Raw genomic sequence first — 19,431 nt, forward strand, 5'->3', positions numbered from 1 at the left:
AAAACGGCAAAAAGGGTTGGCGTCAGGAAGGGCATCCGGCCGTAAAACATTGCTTCAAAAAGGGGACCGAAAAACAACAACAACCACAGTTCCCGAAAAAGGCCAACCCCCGCTTGCGGGGAAAAATGGCCTCTAAAGGTGGTTTATTTACATTTTGTAGTCCATTGTATAATTTAAATAAACATAAATGCAAATTTCGCCTGTGGAAAAAGTAAGTACACCCTTGGCTCTAATAGGTGGTATTGCCCCCTTTGGCAGAAACAACCTCAAGTAGGCGTTTCTTATAACTGTATACCAGTCTCTGACATCGACTGGGAGAAATTTTTGCCCACTCCTCCATGCAGAATTCTTTCAGCTGTGCGATGTTTGAGGGGTTTCTTGCATGCACAAAAAAAAAAAAACCCCCCCCACCTTTAGAGGCCATTTTTCCCCGCAAAGCGGGGGTTGGCCTTTTTCGGGAACCGTGGTTGTTGTTGTTTTTCGGTCCCCTATTTGAAGCAATGTTTTATGGCCGGATGCCCTTCGTGACGCCAACCCTTTTTGCCGCCTTTAACGACAAACAGGGAATTACCAGTGAACTGGTACTCAATTAGCCGACCTCGGAAGGATGACAGGCTGAGTCAACCCCCCTGGCGTTAATTCAGCGATCGACCGGGATTCGAACCCAGGATCCTTGGATCCTAAGCCGGCACCCTAGCCGCTAGCCCAACACCAGAGGTTTCTTGCATGCACAGCTCGTTTCAAATCCCCCCACAACATCTCGATGGGATTTAGATCCCAGCTTTGACTTGGCCATTCCAGAACCCTCCATTTCTTTTCAGCCATTAATTGGTGGATTTACTGGTATGTTTAGGGTCATTGTCATGTTGCAAGGTCCACCTTCAGTTGAGCTTCAACTTTCCGACAGATGGCCTCACATTATCCTCAAGCATCCTCTGATACAATGAAGAATTCATAGTGGATTATATGATGGTGAGCTGCCCAGGCCCTGATGCAGCAAAGCTGCCCCAAACCATAATATTTCCACCACCATGCTTTACAGTTGGTATCAGGTTCTTGTGGTCAAATGCTGTCTTTGGTTTTCACCAAACATGTCTTCTGGTACTGTGGCCAAATAGCTCTACCTTTGACTCATCTGTCCAGAGCACATTGTTCCAGAAGTGCTGGTCTTTGCCTCGGTGTTCATTGGCAAACTTTAGTCTTGCCCTGATGTTCTTTCTGGACAGCAAAGGTTTCCTTCTGGCACACCTCCCATGTAGATCAAATTTGTGCAGCCTCTTTCAAATGGTAGACTCGTGCACTTTGACATCAACAGTGGCAAGAGCTACCTGTAGGTCCCGTGATGACATTCTGGGGTTTTTAGAGACTTCTTTCAGCATCTTGCGGTCTGCTCTCGGGCTGAACTTGCTGGGGCGGCCTGGCCTGAACAAGTTGGCAGTTGTTTGGAATCTTCTCCACTTGTAGATGATCTTCCGGACAGTCGAATGATTGATTTCAAATTGTTTGGAGATCTTTATATCCCTTCCCAGACTCGTATCCCAGATCTTTATATCCCTTCCCAGACTCGTAGGCATCTATAACCTCCTTTCTGAAGGCCTCAGAGAGCTCTTTTGATCTCGGCATGGTGACGTGGCACACTTCAACAACAAAGAGCAAACCAAACTAAATGTCTGAGGTTTAAATAAGACAGGCTCCTCCAAGATCCTCTCTTGACGATGTTCTAATCATTTGCACCTGAGCTGGTGCACCTGATTCTAATTTTAGGTATTTGAAGTAGTGATAAATGTCGGGGTGTACTTACTTTTTCCACATGCGAAATTTGCATTTATGTTTATTTAAATTATACAATGGACTACAAAATGTAAATGTTTCATGATATTTGTTATATTATATCACCTTTATTATCAATATTGTTGAAATGAAGATCAAATAGCTGTATGTTGAAATATGTTGAAAAAGTCAAAACTTTACATGGGGTGTACTTACTTTTTCACGTGACTTTCATACATCACATTCAAACTTCATACATGCACGGACACATACATACATACACACACACACACACACACACACACACACACACACACACACACACACACACACACACACACACACACACACACTCACTCATTGCCTGACACACACACACACACACACACACACACACACACACACACTCTCACACACACACATTGAGACACACATTGACACACACACACATTCATACTCACTCATTGACACACACACACACACATTGACTGAGACACACACACACACACACACTCATTGACTGGTACACACACACACACGCACACATACATACACATGCACACACACATACACGCACATACGCACACACATACACGTGCACATACGCATGCACACACGTACACGCAAACTCTCATCCATCAATTAACGTCCCAAGCGATCGTGCTAAAGTACAGGATTCAAACCAGAACAAAGGGGCAAACAGGTGTGGATTTGAGTTCGCTCAGGCTGGTATGGCACAGGCTGCAGAATGGCGATGAAGAGACACGCTCATTTCGTCTCGATTGTTCTCCCATGAGCCACGAAACGGAGAGATGTCCGATCTGCTGTACTGTTCCATCTCCACTCAAGTGTGGACTTGGCTTTTAAACCCTCAGGGACCACCTTGCCACTCTCACTGTTCACTCATTAGTCACCTGCTTCCTGTTGGCATGCCATCTTTCCGGCTGTGCCGGCCTGCAGGGCAGCCCCTCGTAAGTGTTCTGCCCTCGACCAGGACTCTGCTGCTTCCTGCATCACATCGCTTACAAATCCTCTGGGCCAAACAGCCCATATGTTGTCCATTTAAAGCAGTTCTGCTTTCTGCTTTCCGTGTGCCTTGGTGCCCACAAGTCCAACACCTGGCCTCGCTTGCACAGCAGAAGATTATATACAATACAACTTTACCTCATTCTGCTGAGGTCGATCTCTGCCCCCTGTCAGTGCACATATTACATACCACTGAGCTCCCTAATACAGGCATAAATCTAAACTACTCGAGTGCACCGACCAGGCTGTCCTCACCATATTCTACATATGGACCTCCCCCAACCCGCCTTTCCACTTAAATATATACATTTAAGCGTGCTGAGGCTCAAACGTTAAAAAAAAAAATGGGGGGGGGGGGGGGGGGGGGGTAAAAAAAACTCTCCAGAATAATGGGGAATATATTTGTTGTTCTCCTCTTCCCTTTATAAGGGGTGAGGTAATATATATAGTTTGAAAAGAATCCTTTTCACCTTGACGCTATTTAGCCCTAATGCGCACAAAAATGGTCGTTAAATCTCCTAATAATAATCAATCGATAAATTTAAGGAAAATGGCAATGTATGTGACATAATCGGGAGCATGGATGGAACAGGTATATGGGACATAATGTTAGCAGGTTCAGTTAACGATTATATTTTTGTTCAGAATGAGTGTGCAAGGTGAGACCATGCACTCTACGAGTGCCGTTCTAGTCGAGATTGTTTCTATTTCTCTTTTCTTGCATGGAATTGTTTGTGGGGTACAACCTGTGGTGCCTTCATGTGTGCACCCATGCTAAAGTGAACCATCGGATTCTATTGGCAGGTCTTGTACTTTTGTAGACCTGTTGAAGGCTGATGGAACATTGAGCACTCGGATTTCGGTCCTTTTAATCAGCGTCCCAAATATAATGCTCGAACCTCTATTATATTATTCTCGTCCTTATATAAATGAGGCATTGGTGAATGATGATGCAGAAACATGGAGTTTAAATAGGCTGTGATGAACATCGGGCCTTTATTGATTCGCTAATGTCTTCCATCAGCCACGGCAGTGCGTACCCATCTGGTGCCGCACAACAGCCCTCCGTGCAGGCGATCAGTCGCACGGTACAGATGTTGGCCGCGGGCGCCATGCCTCCCTCTGGGGGGTTCTCTGTGCCTGCTCGTCTTTTTGCCTCCACCGCAGACGTGCGCTTCGATCCACGTAACACGCGTCGCTACTGAGCGTCCCAACCAAGCACCAATCCTTTGGAAGGAAATATGTGCCGTTCTCCTCTGAAATATACAAAACCTTTTCAGTGCTTTGGTTCATGGCTGCCCTTTTTTTTCTTTCTTTTTTTTCTTTCCACTGTATTTTATATTTGATTTTATCAATTTTACTTTTCAACATGAACATACCTGTTTGAATAAACACGTAAAAACTACTTGCTGATTGTTAAATTATTCCTTCAATCATTCGTCTGTTTTGTTTGGGGGTAATGACAGAGTACTTCCTGTTCTTTTCGATCCTCATTTTTGACCTCATTCAATGTGACAAATGTTATCTTGAGTAAACCCTTTCATTCCCTCATTTGTCATTCTCAGCACTGAGCGTCTGCCCATTTTCATTAATTTTGCCACTTCTGAGGTGGTGACTGGGATTTGGGGCATGGAGGAAGGATGGAGAATAATTTTGTTTTTTTCTTAACAGTTGACCAATTATCAACCCCCCTCCCCACCCCCCCATTCACCACAATGTACATTGAATAATTTGGATTCACTTCATTGAATACTTGAAGGAATTCATACTTACCTTGGTTTAATCGGTGTCATACCTTGGGTTTGTTTTTTTGTTTTTTTTATTGCAATCTACAAATAACATTTGCTCTTGTCCGCTTCAGACTTGTAGGATCATCACTCCAGGTGCAGTGTCTACCTGCACACCTCCCCACCAGCAGCATAATGATTATTTCCACGATCCTACCTTTCTCCGCCAGCTATATGCGCCCTTTACAAAACCACTGAAACCGAGTTTGCAGAGATGCTCAAAAAAAAAAAAAAAACACCTTTAGAGGCCATTTTTTCCCCGCAAGCGGGGGTTGGCCTTTTTCGGGAACTGTGGTTGTTGTTGTTTTTCGGTCCCCTTTTTGAAGCAATGTTTTACGGCCGGATGCCCTTCTTGACGCCAACCCCTTTTGCCGCCTTTAACGACAAGCAGGGAATTACCAGTGAACTGGTACTCAATTTGCCGACCTCGGAAGGATGACAGGCTGAGTCAACCTCCCTGGTGTTAATTCAGCGATTGACCGCGATTCGAACCCAGGATCCTAGGATCCTAAGCCGGCACCCTAGCCGCTAGCCCAACACCAGGCTCAGCTGGACAGTATTCGTTGACCAACTTAAAGCAGTCATTTTGGCCTCCGTCATCATTCCGATGAATTGCGGTCACCATTTGGAATAGTGTATAAATTGGTTTGTCATCGGGCGTCACCGTTTTCGTTGACAAATTCATCGCTGAGTGCGTAGCTTGATTGACGACTACAACTCTGAATGTTTCCTCCTCTGTCTCGAATCACCTGTGAATGTGACGTCATAGACGCCTCTAATTTGCACCGCCTTCACATCAACGGGACTTATGCCCATTAATCATTGCCATTGATGCTCCAGACTTGCAAATGTTAATTTTTCTGAACTCAGAAATGGTATGAAAGCTTTTGCCGTTTTCTTGTATCTTAGTCTTATTTTAGTGTTGATGGTTAATTTTTCAGGTGAGTTTGGAATAAACATTTGAACACGCTTGAGTAATTGCACGTCATTGTTTTGGTGTGGATACAATATCATTTGAGATGCATCAGATTTTCAACCATTGCAATCAGCAAAAAGCTTTAAGTTTTTATCCAACGTTTGTCATTCATCGCTTTATTGTGATACGAGAGGCCACGCGGCATTGGATGGGGAAGCAAAACTTTCGGAGGGGATCGGTAAAGCTGTGTGGTGTCTCCGAAGCAGATGAGTCCATGGAGTAATGGTAATTCAAAGCAAGAGCAGGTTATGCTACACTTCCAGGTTATAGAAATTGTAATAATGAAAATTTTAAATTATGCAGTTGAGAACAAGAAAAACAACAACAACAACCTTTTTAGGACATTTTTACAGAAGTGACAGCAGGATACACTGGCTGCAGGTCGCCATCTTGTGTTAGTCAAGATGAACAGCATCACGACATTGGCAGCCAATCGTGGAAGTTGCATCCAGATGTTTGTTTTGTTCTCTCAAAAAAAAAGTGCAGGTATTGACAACCTTCGGCTACCAGGATGGCTTAGGCCTTAAAGGTATGCACACCGCTGAGCTGCCGATCTTGGTTTTGAATCTCGCCCCAGTTATAAACCTCTCGTCCTGTTTTGCAGGCAGGGCCTTGTTTCATTGTGCGAGCAGTTCCTTGGATGGACATCACGCGGTATCCTCTGCTGGTATTGGTGGACGTTAAAGATCTCATTGTCGTTTATGAACAGTAGGTGAGTTATCGCCAACACCCTAGCCAAATTCCTGCTGCAACGTATAGGGGGCATGGGCACCCCATCAATGCCACAAGTTAGTTATTCTACTCGGCCAAAAAGAAGACCTTGCAGCAGTGATGCTCGTCCATTCAAGGTGTTGCAGTTGGTCTAGAGCAGTCGGACATGGGTACAGACAGCCCTGATCACAGCTGGCTGTCTCAGATGAAACCAAACGGCCTCCTTTCTCTGTCCCACTTGTGCAGTTGAATAGTCTGGTCCGCTACCACTCACATCCCATTGACCTCACTGATCTGTCTTTTCTTGCCTGCACCAGTTAGTTGGGATCGACCTTATCGTGTTCTCAATCCATCAGATCACACAGCACACCGTTTCTGCGAACAGCTCGAGTTTATTGGGAGCTCACGCAAAGCAGAGTCCATGGAAATCAGAGAGCAAAGAGGAAGAAGATGTGGGTGACGAAGGCACAACCGAGCATGGGTGGGACAGCGTCAGATGACGCCACGTCCTAAACAGTAAAACAACAACAACCAATACTGGTAACCGCTATCACATTCAAACCCTGCTTCAGGTGAATCGGTGGCACTGTCCAAGTCTGACTAGACCAGGATTTTTTTTTTTGTGGTAAGATTTTGACAGGTTGGAATACATTGAGCTCCCTCCTATGTTTTCCGAAATCAACAACAGATTCAGAATTGTCGAGTGGGAAGGGAATACAAGCTTTGAAAGTTAGAGAATCATGCATCAGGAAAAGGAATGTTTGAAATGGAGTAATTACATGGTACTGAAAAAAAAAACCATTGCCCAGTTTTAAGTCATGGCAATGTCTTCTCTGGTCGTTCCTTGGTGTGTAGCTCGATGGTGGTGGTGTGGTGGGCGATGTCTTATTGCTGTAAAGAGAAAAAATGGGGTCCGGGGTGTTGTAAGGAGGTGGGAGTGAATGTTGATCAATTTACCTGCCCTTTTTATTTTGCATTGTCAGACATGCAAAGCTACAACAATGACTCGAGGTTAAGATGTGTAATTGGTGCAGAAATAGTGCATTCAGAAAGTATTCAGACCCCTTCACTTTTTTCACATTTTGTTATGTTGCAGCCTTTTGCTGAAATCGTTTAAATTCATTTTTTCCCTCATCAATCTACACTCAATACCCCAAAATGACAAAGAGAAAACAGGATTTTAGAAAGTTTTGCAAATGTATTAAAAAGAAAAAACTGAAATATCACATTTACATAAGTATTCAGACCCTTTGCTATGACACTTGAAATTTAGCTCAGGTGTCTCCCATTTCTCTTGATCATCTTTGAGATGTTTCTACACCTTGATTGGAGTCTACCTGTGGTAAATTCAATTGATTGGATATGATTAGGAAAGGCACACACCTGTCTATATAAGGTCTCACAGCTGACAATGCATATCAGAGCAAAAACCAAGCCATGAGGTCGAAGGAACTGCCTGCAGAGCTCAGAGACAGGATTGTGTCGAGGCACAGATCTGGGGAAGCCTACAAAAAAGGTTCTGCTGCATTGAAGGTTCCCAGGAGCACAGTGGCCTCCATAATTCTTAAATGGAAGAAGTTTGGAACAACCAGGACTCTTCCTAGAGCTGGCCGCCTGGCCAAACTGAGCAATCGGGGGAGAAGGGCCTTGGTAAGAGAGGTGACCAAGAACCCGATGGTCACTCGGGCTGAGCTCCAGAGATCCTGTGTGGAGATGGGAGAAACTTCCAGAAGGACAACCATCACTACAACACTCCACCGATCAGGGCTTTATGGCAGAGTGGCCAGACGGAAGCCTTTCACGTGTCTTTCACCGCTGACGAAGTAGCTGGAGGCATTATGTTTCTGGGTTGTCTGTCCGTCCGTCCACGATAGGTTCTCGTTACCACGATAACTTGAGAACGACAGAAGGGATCTTCGTCAAACTTGGTGCAGGTATGTATGATGAGTAAAGATGAATTGATTTGATTTTGGGGTCAAAAGGTCAAAGTCTGTAATAGGTTTATAACTTGAGAACAGCTGAAGGGATCCAATTCAAACTTGGTACATGTATGCATAATGATGTAAAGATCAACGGATTCGATTTTGGGGTCACGAGGTCAAAGGTTAGAGGTCCTGTTACGTAAACATTCTGTTGCCGAGCTAACCTGTGAACCAGTGATGGGATTTTGCCCAAACTTGAACACCTCTATATTATGATGCCAAGATGAACTCATTAGATTTTATCAATAGGTCAAAGGTCAGAGACTAATATGTTTTCATTACCATGATAATTTGACAACAGCTGAACGGAATCAAGTCAAATTTGGTACAAGTATGTATAATGACGCAAAGATGAACTGATTAGATGATGGGGTCAAGAGGTCAGAGGTCCCTTTCGGTAAAAAAAAATCTGTTACTGCGTTAACTCGTAAACCGGTGATGGGATTTTGACCAAGTTTTATATAAGTATATATTATGATTTAAAAAAAGAATGAACTGATTGGAGTTCTGCATCAAAGGTCAGAGGTCATGTCAGTAAAAATGTGATACTTAAATACAGCGGAAGGGATTTAAATCAAACTTCGTACAAGTATGTATCATGATGAACTAATGTGGGCGGAGGCATATCGGTCGACGTTGCGACGGCATAGTGCCGTTCTAGTTATTAGCTAGTTCCACCTTAGCCCTTGCTTTCCATACTTACAGAATTTCCTCTGTCGAGTCTTGTTTGGGTTGCTTGTGGGAGTGTAAACGCTGCAGAAGTACATCAACACTGACATTATGAGCACCAATCCCAGCAGTAACAAAGCTAGAATCCACCATCGTGCCTGGCACAAAACATGTTTTTTTAATTAATGGTAAGTTCAGTTGAACCATCTGGATAATACAACAAAGCAAAAGTTATTTATTACAGATGCACAACCTAAAATGAGCAGGTCCTACTAAAATGAGCAGGTGAAGGAGCTATGGAAACGAGCCATCTTGAACCTACCTATTTGTGTTTAGGTGCACCTACTTTTCTGACATCAAAATACCAAATCTGCTTTGCAGGTTAGGTGTTGCATCACTGAGTGCACCATCCCTTGGTTTGACGTTAAGCCTGGTGTCACGTCTGCTTGTATTGGACGATATGGGTCCCATGTCTCGACAGAGTGGCAGAGATATCACCGGCACTTTGGCCGAGTCCAAATTCCTGTCCTATCCTACAAAGGTCACTGCATCAGCAACAACGATAGAGCCAGGTGCTGCCTACGAGGGGAGGAAGAAGGTCTCGAGCAATGTACAAATCATTTCATCCATTTTACTCTTTACTTGATAATGTCGATGATGCCGATGCTCACAGGCAACAAATTACCAGTTTGTAGGCATTTTAATATCGATTTTGGCTTTTCTTTTGCATGATTAGTGTATTCTCTTATTTAACTCAAATATTTCGGCATTTGGGATCGATTCCTGGAGTTTAGGATTCGGTTTTGCATCTCTCATCAATGTTGTGGTGCAGGGTAAGTGAGAAATGCAGGAGGTACTGGGGGAGTGCGAAGGGAGCATTTTCGAAGCGTGGGCTGAAAATGAGTTTGGAGAAGACAGGTGATGTGGGTTGGGCAGCAGAGACTAGAAATTAATATCAGGTTGGAGGGGAAGGAGATCAGAGAGAGAGAGAGGAATGAGTATATGGGGTGAACAGTGACTGAAGATGGTCGATCGGAGGCCAAGGTGCAAAGGAGGGTATGGGTTGGTATACATGTGGAGGGAGGCCAAGGTGCAAAGGAGGGTATGGGTTGGTATACATGTGGAGGGAGGCCAAGGTGCAAAGGAGGGTATGGGTTGGTATACATGTGGAGAGAATGCGATGCTAGACATAACTAGGGCAATGTGACTGCGTTGCCAATATGCTTCCGCATAGTCCCTGCCTGTGATAACGGTTAGATGCCCTCGTTGACTTTTAAAAAATAAACAAGTTTGATTTCAATCCCTTCAGCTCTTCTCAAGTATGACATGTTTACCATGCATGACAGGTTTCACATCGATCGGTGAAGCGGTTTCCGAGAAGGGGTTTTTTTATTTTAAATATCGGCATTCAAGCTAATATGGCTGCCAAACCCTGACATATGACATCAAAAATGTACACTCTGCATATGTTTGGGTAGGGGAGCACGTTTGTGGAAGTTTCGTGTTGATCGGATAAAGTTTGTTTCTCTTTCCACGATGGCTGTTAAACCACGTGACCTATGACAGCATCATTTTCAAACTACATGCAGCAATGGTATTAGATGACGTTTGTAAAGTTTCGTATCGATAGGGTAAGCAGTTTCTGAGATATAATTATTTAATATTTTCCTGCAATCCAATATGGCTGCCACACTATGTGACCGATGACGTTTTCGTGATCAACTTTTAGTCGCTATGCCTAGTTGATGACACAGTTTCGAGTCGATATCTTCGGTGGTTTGGGAGATTATTTTTTTTTGAATGGTTTTGGTTAAATACAATGTGACTGCCAAACCATGTGACCTATGATGTCATAAATTTAATATTTAAATACAAATGGGTCATAGATCATATGCATGCAATTTCAGATTTTTAGGATAAGGCATCTTACTATAATTCACCAATTGTCCGTCCGTCCGTCCGTCCGTTAGAAGGTACCGCAAAAACGGGTGAACCGATCGCAACAATATTTTGGTTGGGTAACCCTGGGATCTCCTGGATTAAAATAGGGTATACACGTATTGCTTTTCCAATTTCAGCTTTGGCCTCCAGCATTTTCAGGTTTGGACTCCCGCATAACGTTATTTTCCCGGGTGCCGCACAAACGGCTGCACCGATCTCTGCACGGCTGCGCTGCACAGCTGCAGTGATTGGCTGCACCGATCGGACTCGGTGACCTTGGACAAAGACCTTTTATAAGGACATGGGTTGAATCCCTGCTTGAGAGAATGCCAACCCCCTCCCTGCCATCACGGTCGTCTCTCCAATTCACAATCCCACGAGATATGCGGAAAGGGCGACCCAAAACCAATTATCTTCTTTTTGTTTCGTATATAAACACCTCCGGGAGACAAAGGTGATCCCGGGGGAGGAGGCTATTTCACAGCACCACTTGGTTGTCTGCGACATAAGGGTGAAAGGTGCGAGGAGAGCTCGGCGGGTGAAGTACCAACCGAGAATGAAGGTGTGGAGGTTGAAAGAGGTGACAGTAAGGGAGGCATTAAAAGAGAGGCTGAGTAGGGTAGAGGATGATGTGGTTGAGCTTGAACGTGGTTGGATGTCTATGAAAGATAGTCTGTTGGGAGCCGTTGGTGAGGTATGTGGATGGACAATAGGACCACGGAGGCACTCGGAAACATGGTGGTGGGATGAGGAAGTTGGAAAGAGGATTGACGAGAAGAGGAGGAAGTTCAAGGGGTGGCAGAAGGCGAAGGGTACGGGAGCAGAAAAAACAGAGCATGAAAGTTATAAGGCAGGCAAGAAGGCTGCAAAGAAGGAGGTAGCAAAGGCGCAGGAGGCATGTAGAAAAATGTTCGGAGAAAGCTTGGATTCGGAAGAGGGTCAGAGAGCGGTATTCAGGATTGCAAAGCAGATAGCGAAAGAGAGGTGTGATGTGATGGGGGTGAGTTGCTTGAAGGATGCAGTGGGACAAATCGTTGTGGACCCAGATGGAATTAAAGGAAGAAAGAAGAGATATATGGAAATGCTGTTGAATACAGAGAATGAATGGGATGGCAACATAGAGTAACCCAGTTTTAGGACCGGCAGAGAAGATAACTGAGAAGGAAGTTGAGGAAGCGATAAAAGCAATGAAGAGTAGAAAAGCGGGAGGGCCGACGGGAGTTGTGGGAGATATGTTGAAGGCAGCAGGAAGTTGGGGTGTGTAGAGAATGACAGAGATCTGTAATCTGGTGGTGAAAGAAGGCTGCATTCCAGTGGATTGGGAACTGAGTACCCTCGTCCCTCTATACAAGAGGAAAGGTGACCCTCTGGAGTGTGGCTCGTACCGAGCGATAAAGTTATTGGAGCATGGAATGAAGGTATTGGAAAGGGTGTTGGAGAGGAGGATAAGGAAGAAGGTGAAGATCGACGAAATGCAGTTTGGATTTATGCCAGGAAGAGGAACGACAGACACGCTCTTTATTGTGAGGCAGTTGCAGGAGAAGTACATGGAGAAGAGGAAGAAGTTGTTTCTTGGGGTTGTTGATCTGGAGAAAGCATTCGATAGGGTTCCACGTGAAGTATTGACATCGGCATTGAGGAAGTTCGGAGTGGAGGAATGGTTGATCAGAGTAGTGATGGCAATGTACAAAAGAGCACGCACAGCTGTAAGGACGAAAGACGGGAACAGTGGTGAGTTTGAGATGAAGGTGGGAGTGCATCAGGTGTCGGTACTAAGTCCACTACTATTTGTAGCTGTGACGGAGGTGCTGGCTCAGAACGTAAAGGAGGGTTTACTGTGGGAGTTGTTGTATGCAGATGATCTGGTGTTGATTGTGGAAGGTATGGATGGACTGAAGGAAAAGATGAACAAGTGGAAGGAATGTATGGAGACAAAAGGTCTGAAGGTGAATATAGGAAAGACGAAGGTGATGGCAAGTGGTAAAGCATGTGGTGAGGTGGAAAGAACTGGGAAGTGGCCATGTGCTGTGTGCAGGAAGGGTGTCAGAGTGACCTCCATTCAATGTACAATGTGCGCTGAGTGGGTTCATCAAAAATATAGTGGTCTGAGAGGGTCATTAACCAGTGTGGCAGCGACATTCAAATGTAAGGTGTGCACAGAGGGAGCTGCAGAAGGAGGTAATGTTGAGTTGGATCTTGGAGACGGCGTGAGGCTGGAATGTGTTAAAACATTTTGCTACCTCGGAGACATGCTGAATGGAGAAGGTGGATCAGACTCGGCAACGGTTGCAAGAGTGAGATGTGCATGGAAGAAGTTTCGGGAACTGAGTGGCATGCTGACGAGGAGGGGAGTGTCGTTGAAGCTGAAGGGAAAGGTGTATGCTGCATGTGTGAGAAGTGTTATGATTTATGGGAGAGAGACATGGGTAATGAACGTAGAGCAGCAACGAAGGCTGGAAAGAGTGGAAATGTGAATGGTTCGGTGGATGTGCGGAGTATCGTTGAGAGAGAGGAAGACAAATGATGAATTGCGAAAGATGATGGGAATAGAGCCTGTGATTGATGCTGTGAAGAGAAACAGGTTGAGATGGTTTGGTCATGTGTTGAGGAAGGATGAAAGTGACTGGTTTAGAAGAGTGATGGAAATGAATGTAGAAGGAAGTAGAGGATGGGGAAGACCGAGAAAGACTTGGCTAAAGATGGTGGAAGAAGAAATGCGGGCAAGGGGGTTAACAAGGAGAGATGCAGAAAATAGGGCAAAATGGAGAAGATTGTCATGGGGACCGCAAGGCTAACCCCCACTCTAGCAGGGAAAATGGCCTTAAAATGCATGTTGTGTGTGTTGTTGTATATAAACATCATTAAAAGTAAATAATGACCTCGGCCAAAGTTCAAACGACATGGGTTTAATCTCTACATGAGATAATTCCACATAGCTGTTTGGGCGGTGTATGAGCTATTGATCGCTGTCTCCATCGATCTTGCAAAGGCCGTAACACCTATCGGCTCAAAATCCTTTTAACTGTTGACTTGGTAGTTTTTACAATGAAGGAAACATTAACAATGTTGTTTAGAGTTTATTTTGTGATTGGAGTTATGTTGTTTGGAATAAAAAAAAGAGATATCGAGTTCAAGTGAATGACGACATGCCGTGATGGTTTCTACTTTCTGAACGTGAACTTCACTGATCGCCATATGCAGATTCGCCACGGACCCACCGATCGATGTTTCTATAGTGAACGTACCCGTTTGTTTGCGAACGGGTACGTTTTTCATGGAAGTCCTTCACGAACTTGCTGTCCATGTTTGACGTGCGACTGAAGGTGCTGCAGGAATGTGGAATTTATTGGTTTCATGCTTTAGCATTCGCCGTATCTGCATTGCCTGTTTGCTTCTGGCCTCCCACCCGTGCGTAGCACGGGTACCTCACTAGTTCATTTAAAACATTTATGGCTGGTATTCCACTTCAGCAATGATGCCATAATTATCATGCTTTTGTTCCCCATTGGGAGTACTTGACAATGTGGCAAGTTTCAAATTTCTCCATGTAGTGGTTTCTGAGAAATAATTTTTTAATTAATTGCATTTAATCCAAGATGGCTGCCATACAATGTGACATATGATGTCACCATTATCATTAAAACATTATACGTGGGTGTTGCTGCTATCCTGAAAGTTTTGTCTCAATCGGACATGTAGTTGTTGAGAAAAATGAGGTTTAGCCCGTGCATATGTAATGTCTCCTGCCACCTTCGGAGGCAGAGGCATAAAAATATAGGAAGTTGAAAGGGAAAGTTCTGATCTTCTGGAGATGGAATGTTTATATGAGGAAGGATAACAATAAGGTGGGGAGAGTTGGCTGCGGACAGATGGAGAGGTGTAGTTGTACTGTGGTCAAGGTATGTCAGAAGAATGTTTCCATTGGACCCTCACCCCTTATGGAGGGAAAAGAAGATCAATGACTGAGCATACTCAACTGATTGCCTCTTATTGTCCACCAATAATATAATCTTTTCATTTGTCAATTTACTTGCGTAGCCAATGCTACTTACCCTGACCCACTCAGACATCGATTTGAATTTGGTTGGACGAAAGATGGCGTTCTTGAGACGAGAGAAGGTTCCTTCTGGATTGACGATGCGGCAGCGCTGGAACGAGTCACAGTATCCACGGTAGTTGCCACATGAAGAGCCTGGGTTCAGGCGCAGTAAAGTGTGGTGAAAAGCGGTTGCCCAGCGTGAGTCGTCCGTGCTGGAACAGGACCGAGGGTCTCCTGTGGTTCATCAAGCAATCCGTCTGTTTGGTTTAGTCACATTTGAGTAGCAAGGCTGGTCAATGATTAAGAATGGAAATTATTTCATGTGCTCAAACTCAACAACTAGTAATGGTCAATGTGAGAAAAGCACTCGTAGGATTTACAGGAAAAATACAGGACACATACAGGAAAAATTACAAGGTTTTTCCCCTCCCCACATGTCCTACACATTCCTTTTATTGTCTCCTCCTGACAACCTCTTCTAAACATTCTTCATTTACTTGTTCTTTCCAAATTCATCCCCCTTTCTCAATCTAAGTTATGCCGAACGCTCCAATTGCATCACTTAACCATATTTCTGTTTGTTTGGAGGGGGGGGGGGGGCGATTCTTTGGTCATTAATCTTCTCTGCAGACCTTGATATAATGAGGATGCTATGGCAGAGTGTGGAGTGATCAACGAAAAGATCAGGGAGATTTCCCAGAGAATCAAATCGTTGAGGAATAGGGCTTGGGACCAAGACAATGCTTTGGGGCACTTTGGCCTCGACAGGTAAAGGAGACGAGATAAGAGGATTCCGTTATGAGGCATGGGCTCACGAAGTCTGGCCTTGAATGCAATAGGCTGAGTTGGGAGAGCAAGACCAGGTGCCAAACTGTGTCAAACACTTGAGATGTCTGGAGTTAGTGTACATAACCCAATGATTTGGGCGTTTGTGCAGTATAGATACAGAGAGACAATTCTGATGTCTTATCTGAAATTCAGGTCCTCTATCCCTTGTTAAGAGCCTTTACAAGGCAGCAGCAGAGAGCAGAAGGCTTAAGAGAGCAGCAGCAGCATTTCGATGGTGGAGTGATTGCTTCGGAAACCGAACTAATGATCTGACTTCAGCTGATTTTGCTTATAATTTGAAGCAGAAATTTTAGATGGATGTGATGCACCATCAGGACTCTGAGGAAGGCGACGTTTGAGAATTTAGCCTCAAGGTTAACCCAGATCTTTTCTAGCTCTCCTGAGCATACACAGTTGTTGCTCGTCTATTGAGCTGAGAGTGCTTGCGCATATGCTTTTATTGAAGTGGTGGCCTGCCTTGTTTGAAGGCAACTTCCTCAAAACAAGATTGGCTCCCAGAGGCGAGAGGATGTGTGCAATAGATGCAGACCAGATGGGATAAACGAGAGAGAGAGAGAGAGAGAGAGAGAGAGAGAGAGAGAGAGAGAGAGAGAGAGAGAGAGAGAGAGAGAGAGAGAGAGAGAGAGAGAGAGAGAGAGAAAGAAAGAAAGAAAGAAAGAAAGAAAGAAAGAAAGAAAGAAAGAAAGAAGCCTTTCATGGAAGACTTCGCAGACGACAATATCTGGGGCAGCAGAGACACAAGATCAATCTGGAAATGAGAGGGCAGTTTGCAGTCCTTGTCAGTCACCCTGAGTGATAGCCAGAGAGATGGACTCTCACCAATAACTGTCAGATGAACCAATTGGTGCGGTCGACGAACTGGAGACGTTGGAGAGAAAGTTAGTCATTTCCAGCTCTGGAAGGAAGGGTTCGCCATTGGCACAAATCCGAGTCTGAAAGTTCACAGGTTGTCAGACCAATCGAGTCGCAGAAGTCCTTTGCTGCAATCCAGTGGCTTGTCGAAGAGGTACCAACACCCAGCCAATTGGCATGGTGACAGTTGAAATTGCTCCATATGAAGAAAAGGGTGTTGGGATTGCTCGTTATGAGTTGGTGCATGTTGGCAGAAAGAGGTGTAAATAGTCACTGCTAGGTGGATGGCAGAGCACGCGGACAAACGAGGTGATTGCTGAGAGGAAAGCCCAGCCAAAGGTACGCTTGGGGGTTTAGAGGGTTGAGAACAGGACATGGGCAGTGATAAATGGAGTTCTTGATGGAAACTGCAACTCCACCGCTGGGACGGGGTTCTGGCCTGCCAAAACTGAGGAGACAATTGTTGTGCAAACTGCACAACTCTTCAGTATTTTGAAAACAAACAAACAATCGGGTTCTAATTTAGCATAAAAATTCCTTATTTCTGGCTGTCAAGGAAGCATTGTTTGGTTGTTTTCATCCAGTGTCATTGGTCGTCCACAGCAATGACCATCTCCGGTCGCAAGTTCTTAGGTATCGACTTTGTCAATGGAAAACTGTGTTAACGTCAGCTTGGTATAAATCTCGAGTCTTTTCTATTTTTATTTTCTTAATATCCGTACAGAGTTCAAATATTATGGAACATTCTTCAATTCCCATCATAGTTTATTCCCATTGTTCTTAAAGGAATGTTCTGAAATGACTTCTTTACCTGGATTCATACAGCAGAGGTGGCAATGTTTCTCCATATCTTTGCTTTCACAAAAACATTCCTCCAAACCATGCTTCTTGCATACAGAGGCAGCACACACCTGTGGGTTCCAAAAGATGGTTTAGGAGAAAGCCCACAACCGCATAAACAAACCACATTTTGCCACCGACTTCAAATCTACAATGTCTCGAGTCCCTGACTCAATGTTTGACCCTTTACCATTCCATGCCTTAAATTTCCACTTGAGCCGACAGTCTTAAAACGACACTTCTCCCTGCTCTCAAATGTTGTGTTTGTGTGCTTCCCCTTCTCTCCCCATCTTGTCTTCCGCTCCCTCTTTTTATATATTTTGTTTGTCTGGTTGATTTGTTTGTGAAATAAATGTTAGCTCTTTCACGAGCCTCGATTCAGTATACAAAACAAAAAAAAAACCCGACAGACAAATGTGAGACAAGCACGAAGAAAAATGTTTTTTCTCCATTGTTGGATTTGTCCGACTCGTCGACTGGAATTTTATTTTTGTCCAACACCGACTGGAATCTTCTTCCAGAAAGCAAATTTGGCTTCCGTCTAGCCCGAGGCACACCGACTACTACAGTTCGATTGCAGCAAATGCAATACAATCATCAGCATACTATAATACGCAATTTGGTGTGTCTGTCTGTCTGCCTGACGATTTTTCACCGTGATACATTCGGTCGATAGTTATCAAATCTCAACCGAAATTGACAGGAGGACTGAGGGTCACACGATGGAGGTTGTGGCGATTTAACTTGCCCTCCACCCCAAGGGTGTTTTCCCCACAAAGGGGGATGAGTGTTGAGGTGTATATCGGTGTTAAGATAGCTTTATCGTGGCGTTTTTCCAAGGCCGCTTCTAATAACAAAAGTAACAACACCAACAAATATAATAGCATAATATTAATGTTATTTCAAAACAATATTAACACTAACTAGAACGGGCACTCGGTAGAGCGCATACCTTCGCCGCAGCTACTGTTCTGTACTTGGCATGGGAGTGTAGGGAACAGAACAACAAAAATACGATTTTGACCTTTTCGTGACCTTGACCTTGACCTTTGACCCGATTGCTCCCAAAATCTAATCAAATGTGTCCCGTATAATAACCAATCATCCCACCAAATTTCATGCAATTCGGTTGAATACTTTTTGAGTTATGCGAATAACATACACACACACACACAGACATACAAATAAATACACAGCGATCAAAACATAACCTTCCGCTTTTGCGAAGGTAATAATATCTCCCCCTCCCCAAGGGGTTATTCCACCTTGAACAAACGACGTGTTAATGTATAAACAGCGTATTGTGCCGTTTTCGTGGAAGCACGCCCTACCAAAAATAAACATAGGGGCAATACCCCTGGGCGCTCACCGGGTATAATAAACAGTATACTGCACTGAATAAAGGTATTTTAAACCAATTTTAATTATTTTAAACCTTGTGGTCAAGTTCCATCGAAATAGTGTGTGTAGTTTCAGAGGAAAAAGAAAATTTCTATTTTGGGGGGTCAAACCTGGATGCACTTTGACCCCCAGTAGACCCCTTAGACCCCGATTTTACATTTTTAAAAAATGTTTTTATGCAGTGAACAAACTTTAGTCACAACACAACAAATATCATTTGTGCCAAATTTGGTCGCAATCCCTTCAGTGGTTTCGGAGAAGTTGCAAGTGTTTATGGACGGACAGACGGACGGACGATGCGCCATCACATAAGCTCCCCTGAACTTCGTTCCAGGTGAGCTAAAAATGAAGTGAGGACATCAAATTCCAGGATGTTTTGAACAATTTATTTGATTTCAAAATTTGAAATCCAGAGGAAATTTCTCGTATGCATTTAATTTCACTTTTAGTGTCTATTTGTAATATCACTGGTCAACAAAATTTTAAAAGTTTTATGGTTCTAGTATATTTTGAGGTGATTCTAACCAACATGAACCTGTAGATTTCGATTATGATATCCAATTTTCACGAGCACATCCAGTTTTTGAG

The 19,431-nt window shown here is 44.0% G+C and overlaps 2 protein-coding genes across 22 annotated transcripts in view; one reads left to right on the forward strand and one right to left on the reverse strand.

Moving 5' to 3' along the window:
- Nucleotides 1-5,561, forward strand: part of LOC137431129 (SAFB-like transcription modulator) — a 150,176-nt gene extending 144,615 nt beyond the window's left edge. For all 18 annotated transcript variants that reach the window (XM_068122096.2, XM_078781511.1, XM_078781518.1 and 15 more), the window contains one exon: nucleotides 3,821-5,561. In XM_068122096.2, the coding sequence (XP_067978197.2) occupies nucleotides 3,821-4,001 (181 nt within the window). In that variant the 3' untranslated portion in view covers nucleotides 4,002-5,561. The remainder of the gene's footprint in view (nucleotides 1-3,820) is intronic.
- A 1,081-nt stretch (nucleotides 5,562-6,642) lies between these two features.
- Nucleotides 6,643-19,431, reverse strand: part of LOC137431130 (disintegrin and metalloproteinase domain-containing protein 10-like) — a 45,887-nt gene continuing 33,098 nt past the window's right edge. For all 4 annotated transcript variants that reach the window (XM_068122103.2, XM_068122105.2, XM_068122104.2 and 1 more), the window contains 4 exons: nucleotides 17,414-17,513; nucleotides 14,915-15,135; nucleotides 8,956-9,079; nucleotides 6,643-7,161 (listed from right to left, as the gene is read on the reverse strand). In XM_068122103.2, the coding sequence (XP_067978204.2) occupies nucleotides 7,082-7,161; nucleotides 8,956-9,079; nucleotides 14,915-15,135; nucleotides 17,414-17,513 (525 nt within the window). In that variant the 3' untranslated portion in view covers nucleotides 6,643-7,081. The remainder of the gene's footprint in view (nucleotides 7,162-8,955; nucleotides 9,080-14,914; nucleotides 15,136-17,413; nucleotides 17,514-19,431) is intronic.

This window comes from Myxine glutinosa, chromosome 7, assembly GCF_964187855.1.
Source record: "Myxine glutinosa chromosome 7, kmMyxGlut1.1, whole genome shotgun sequence".
Taxonomy (NCBI): Eukaryota; Metazoa; Chordata; class Myxini; order Myxiniformes; family Myxinidae; genus Myxine; species Myxine glutinosa.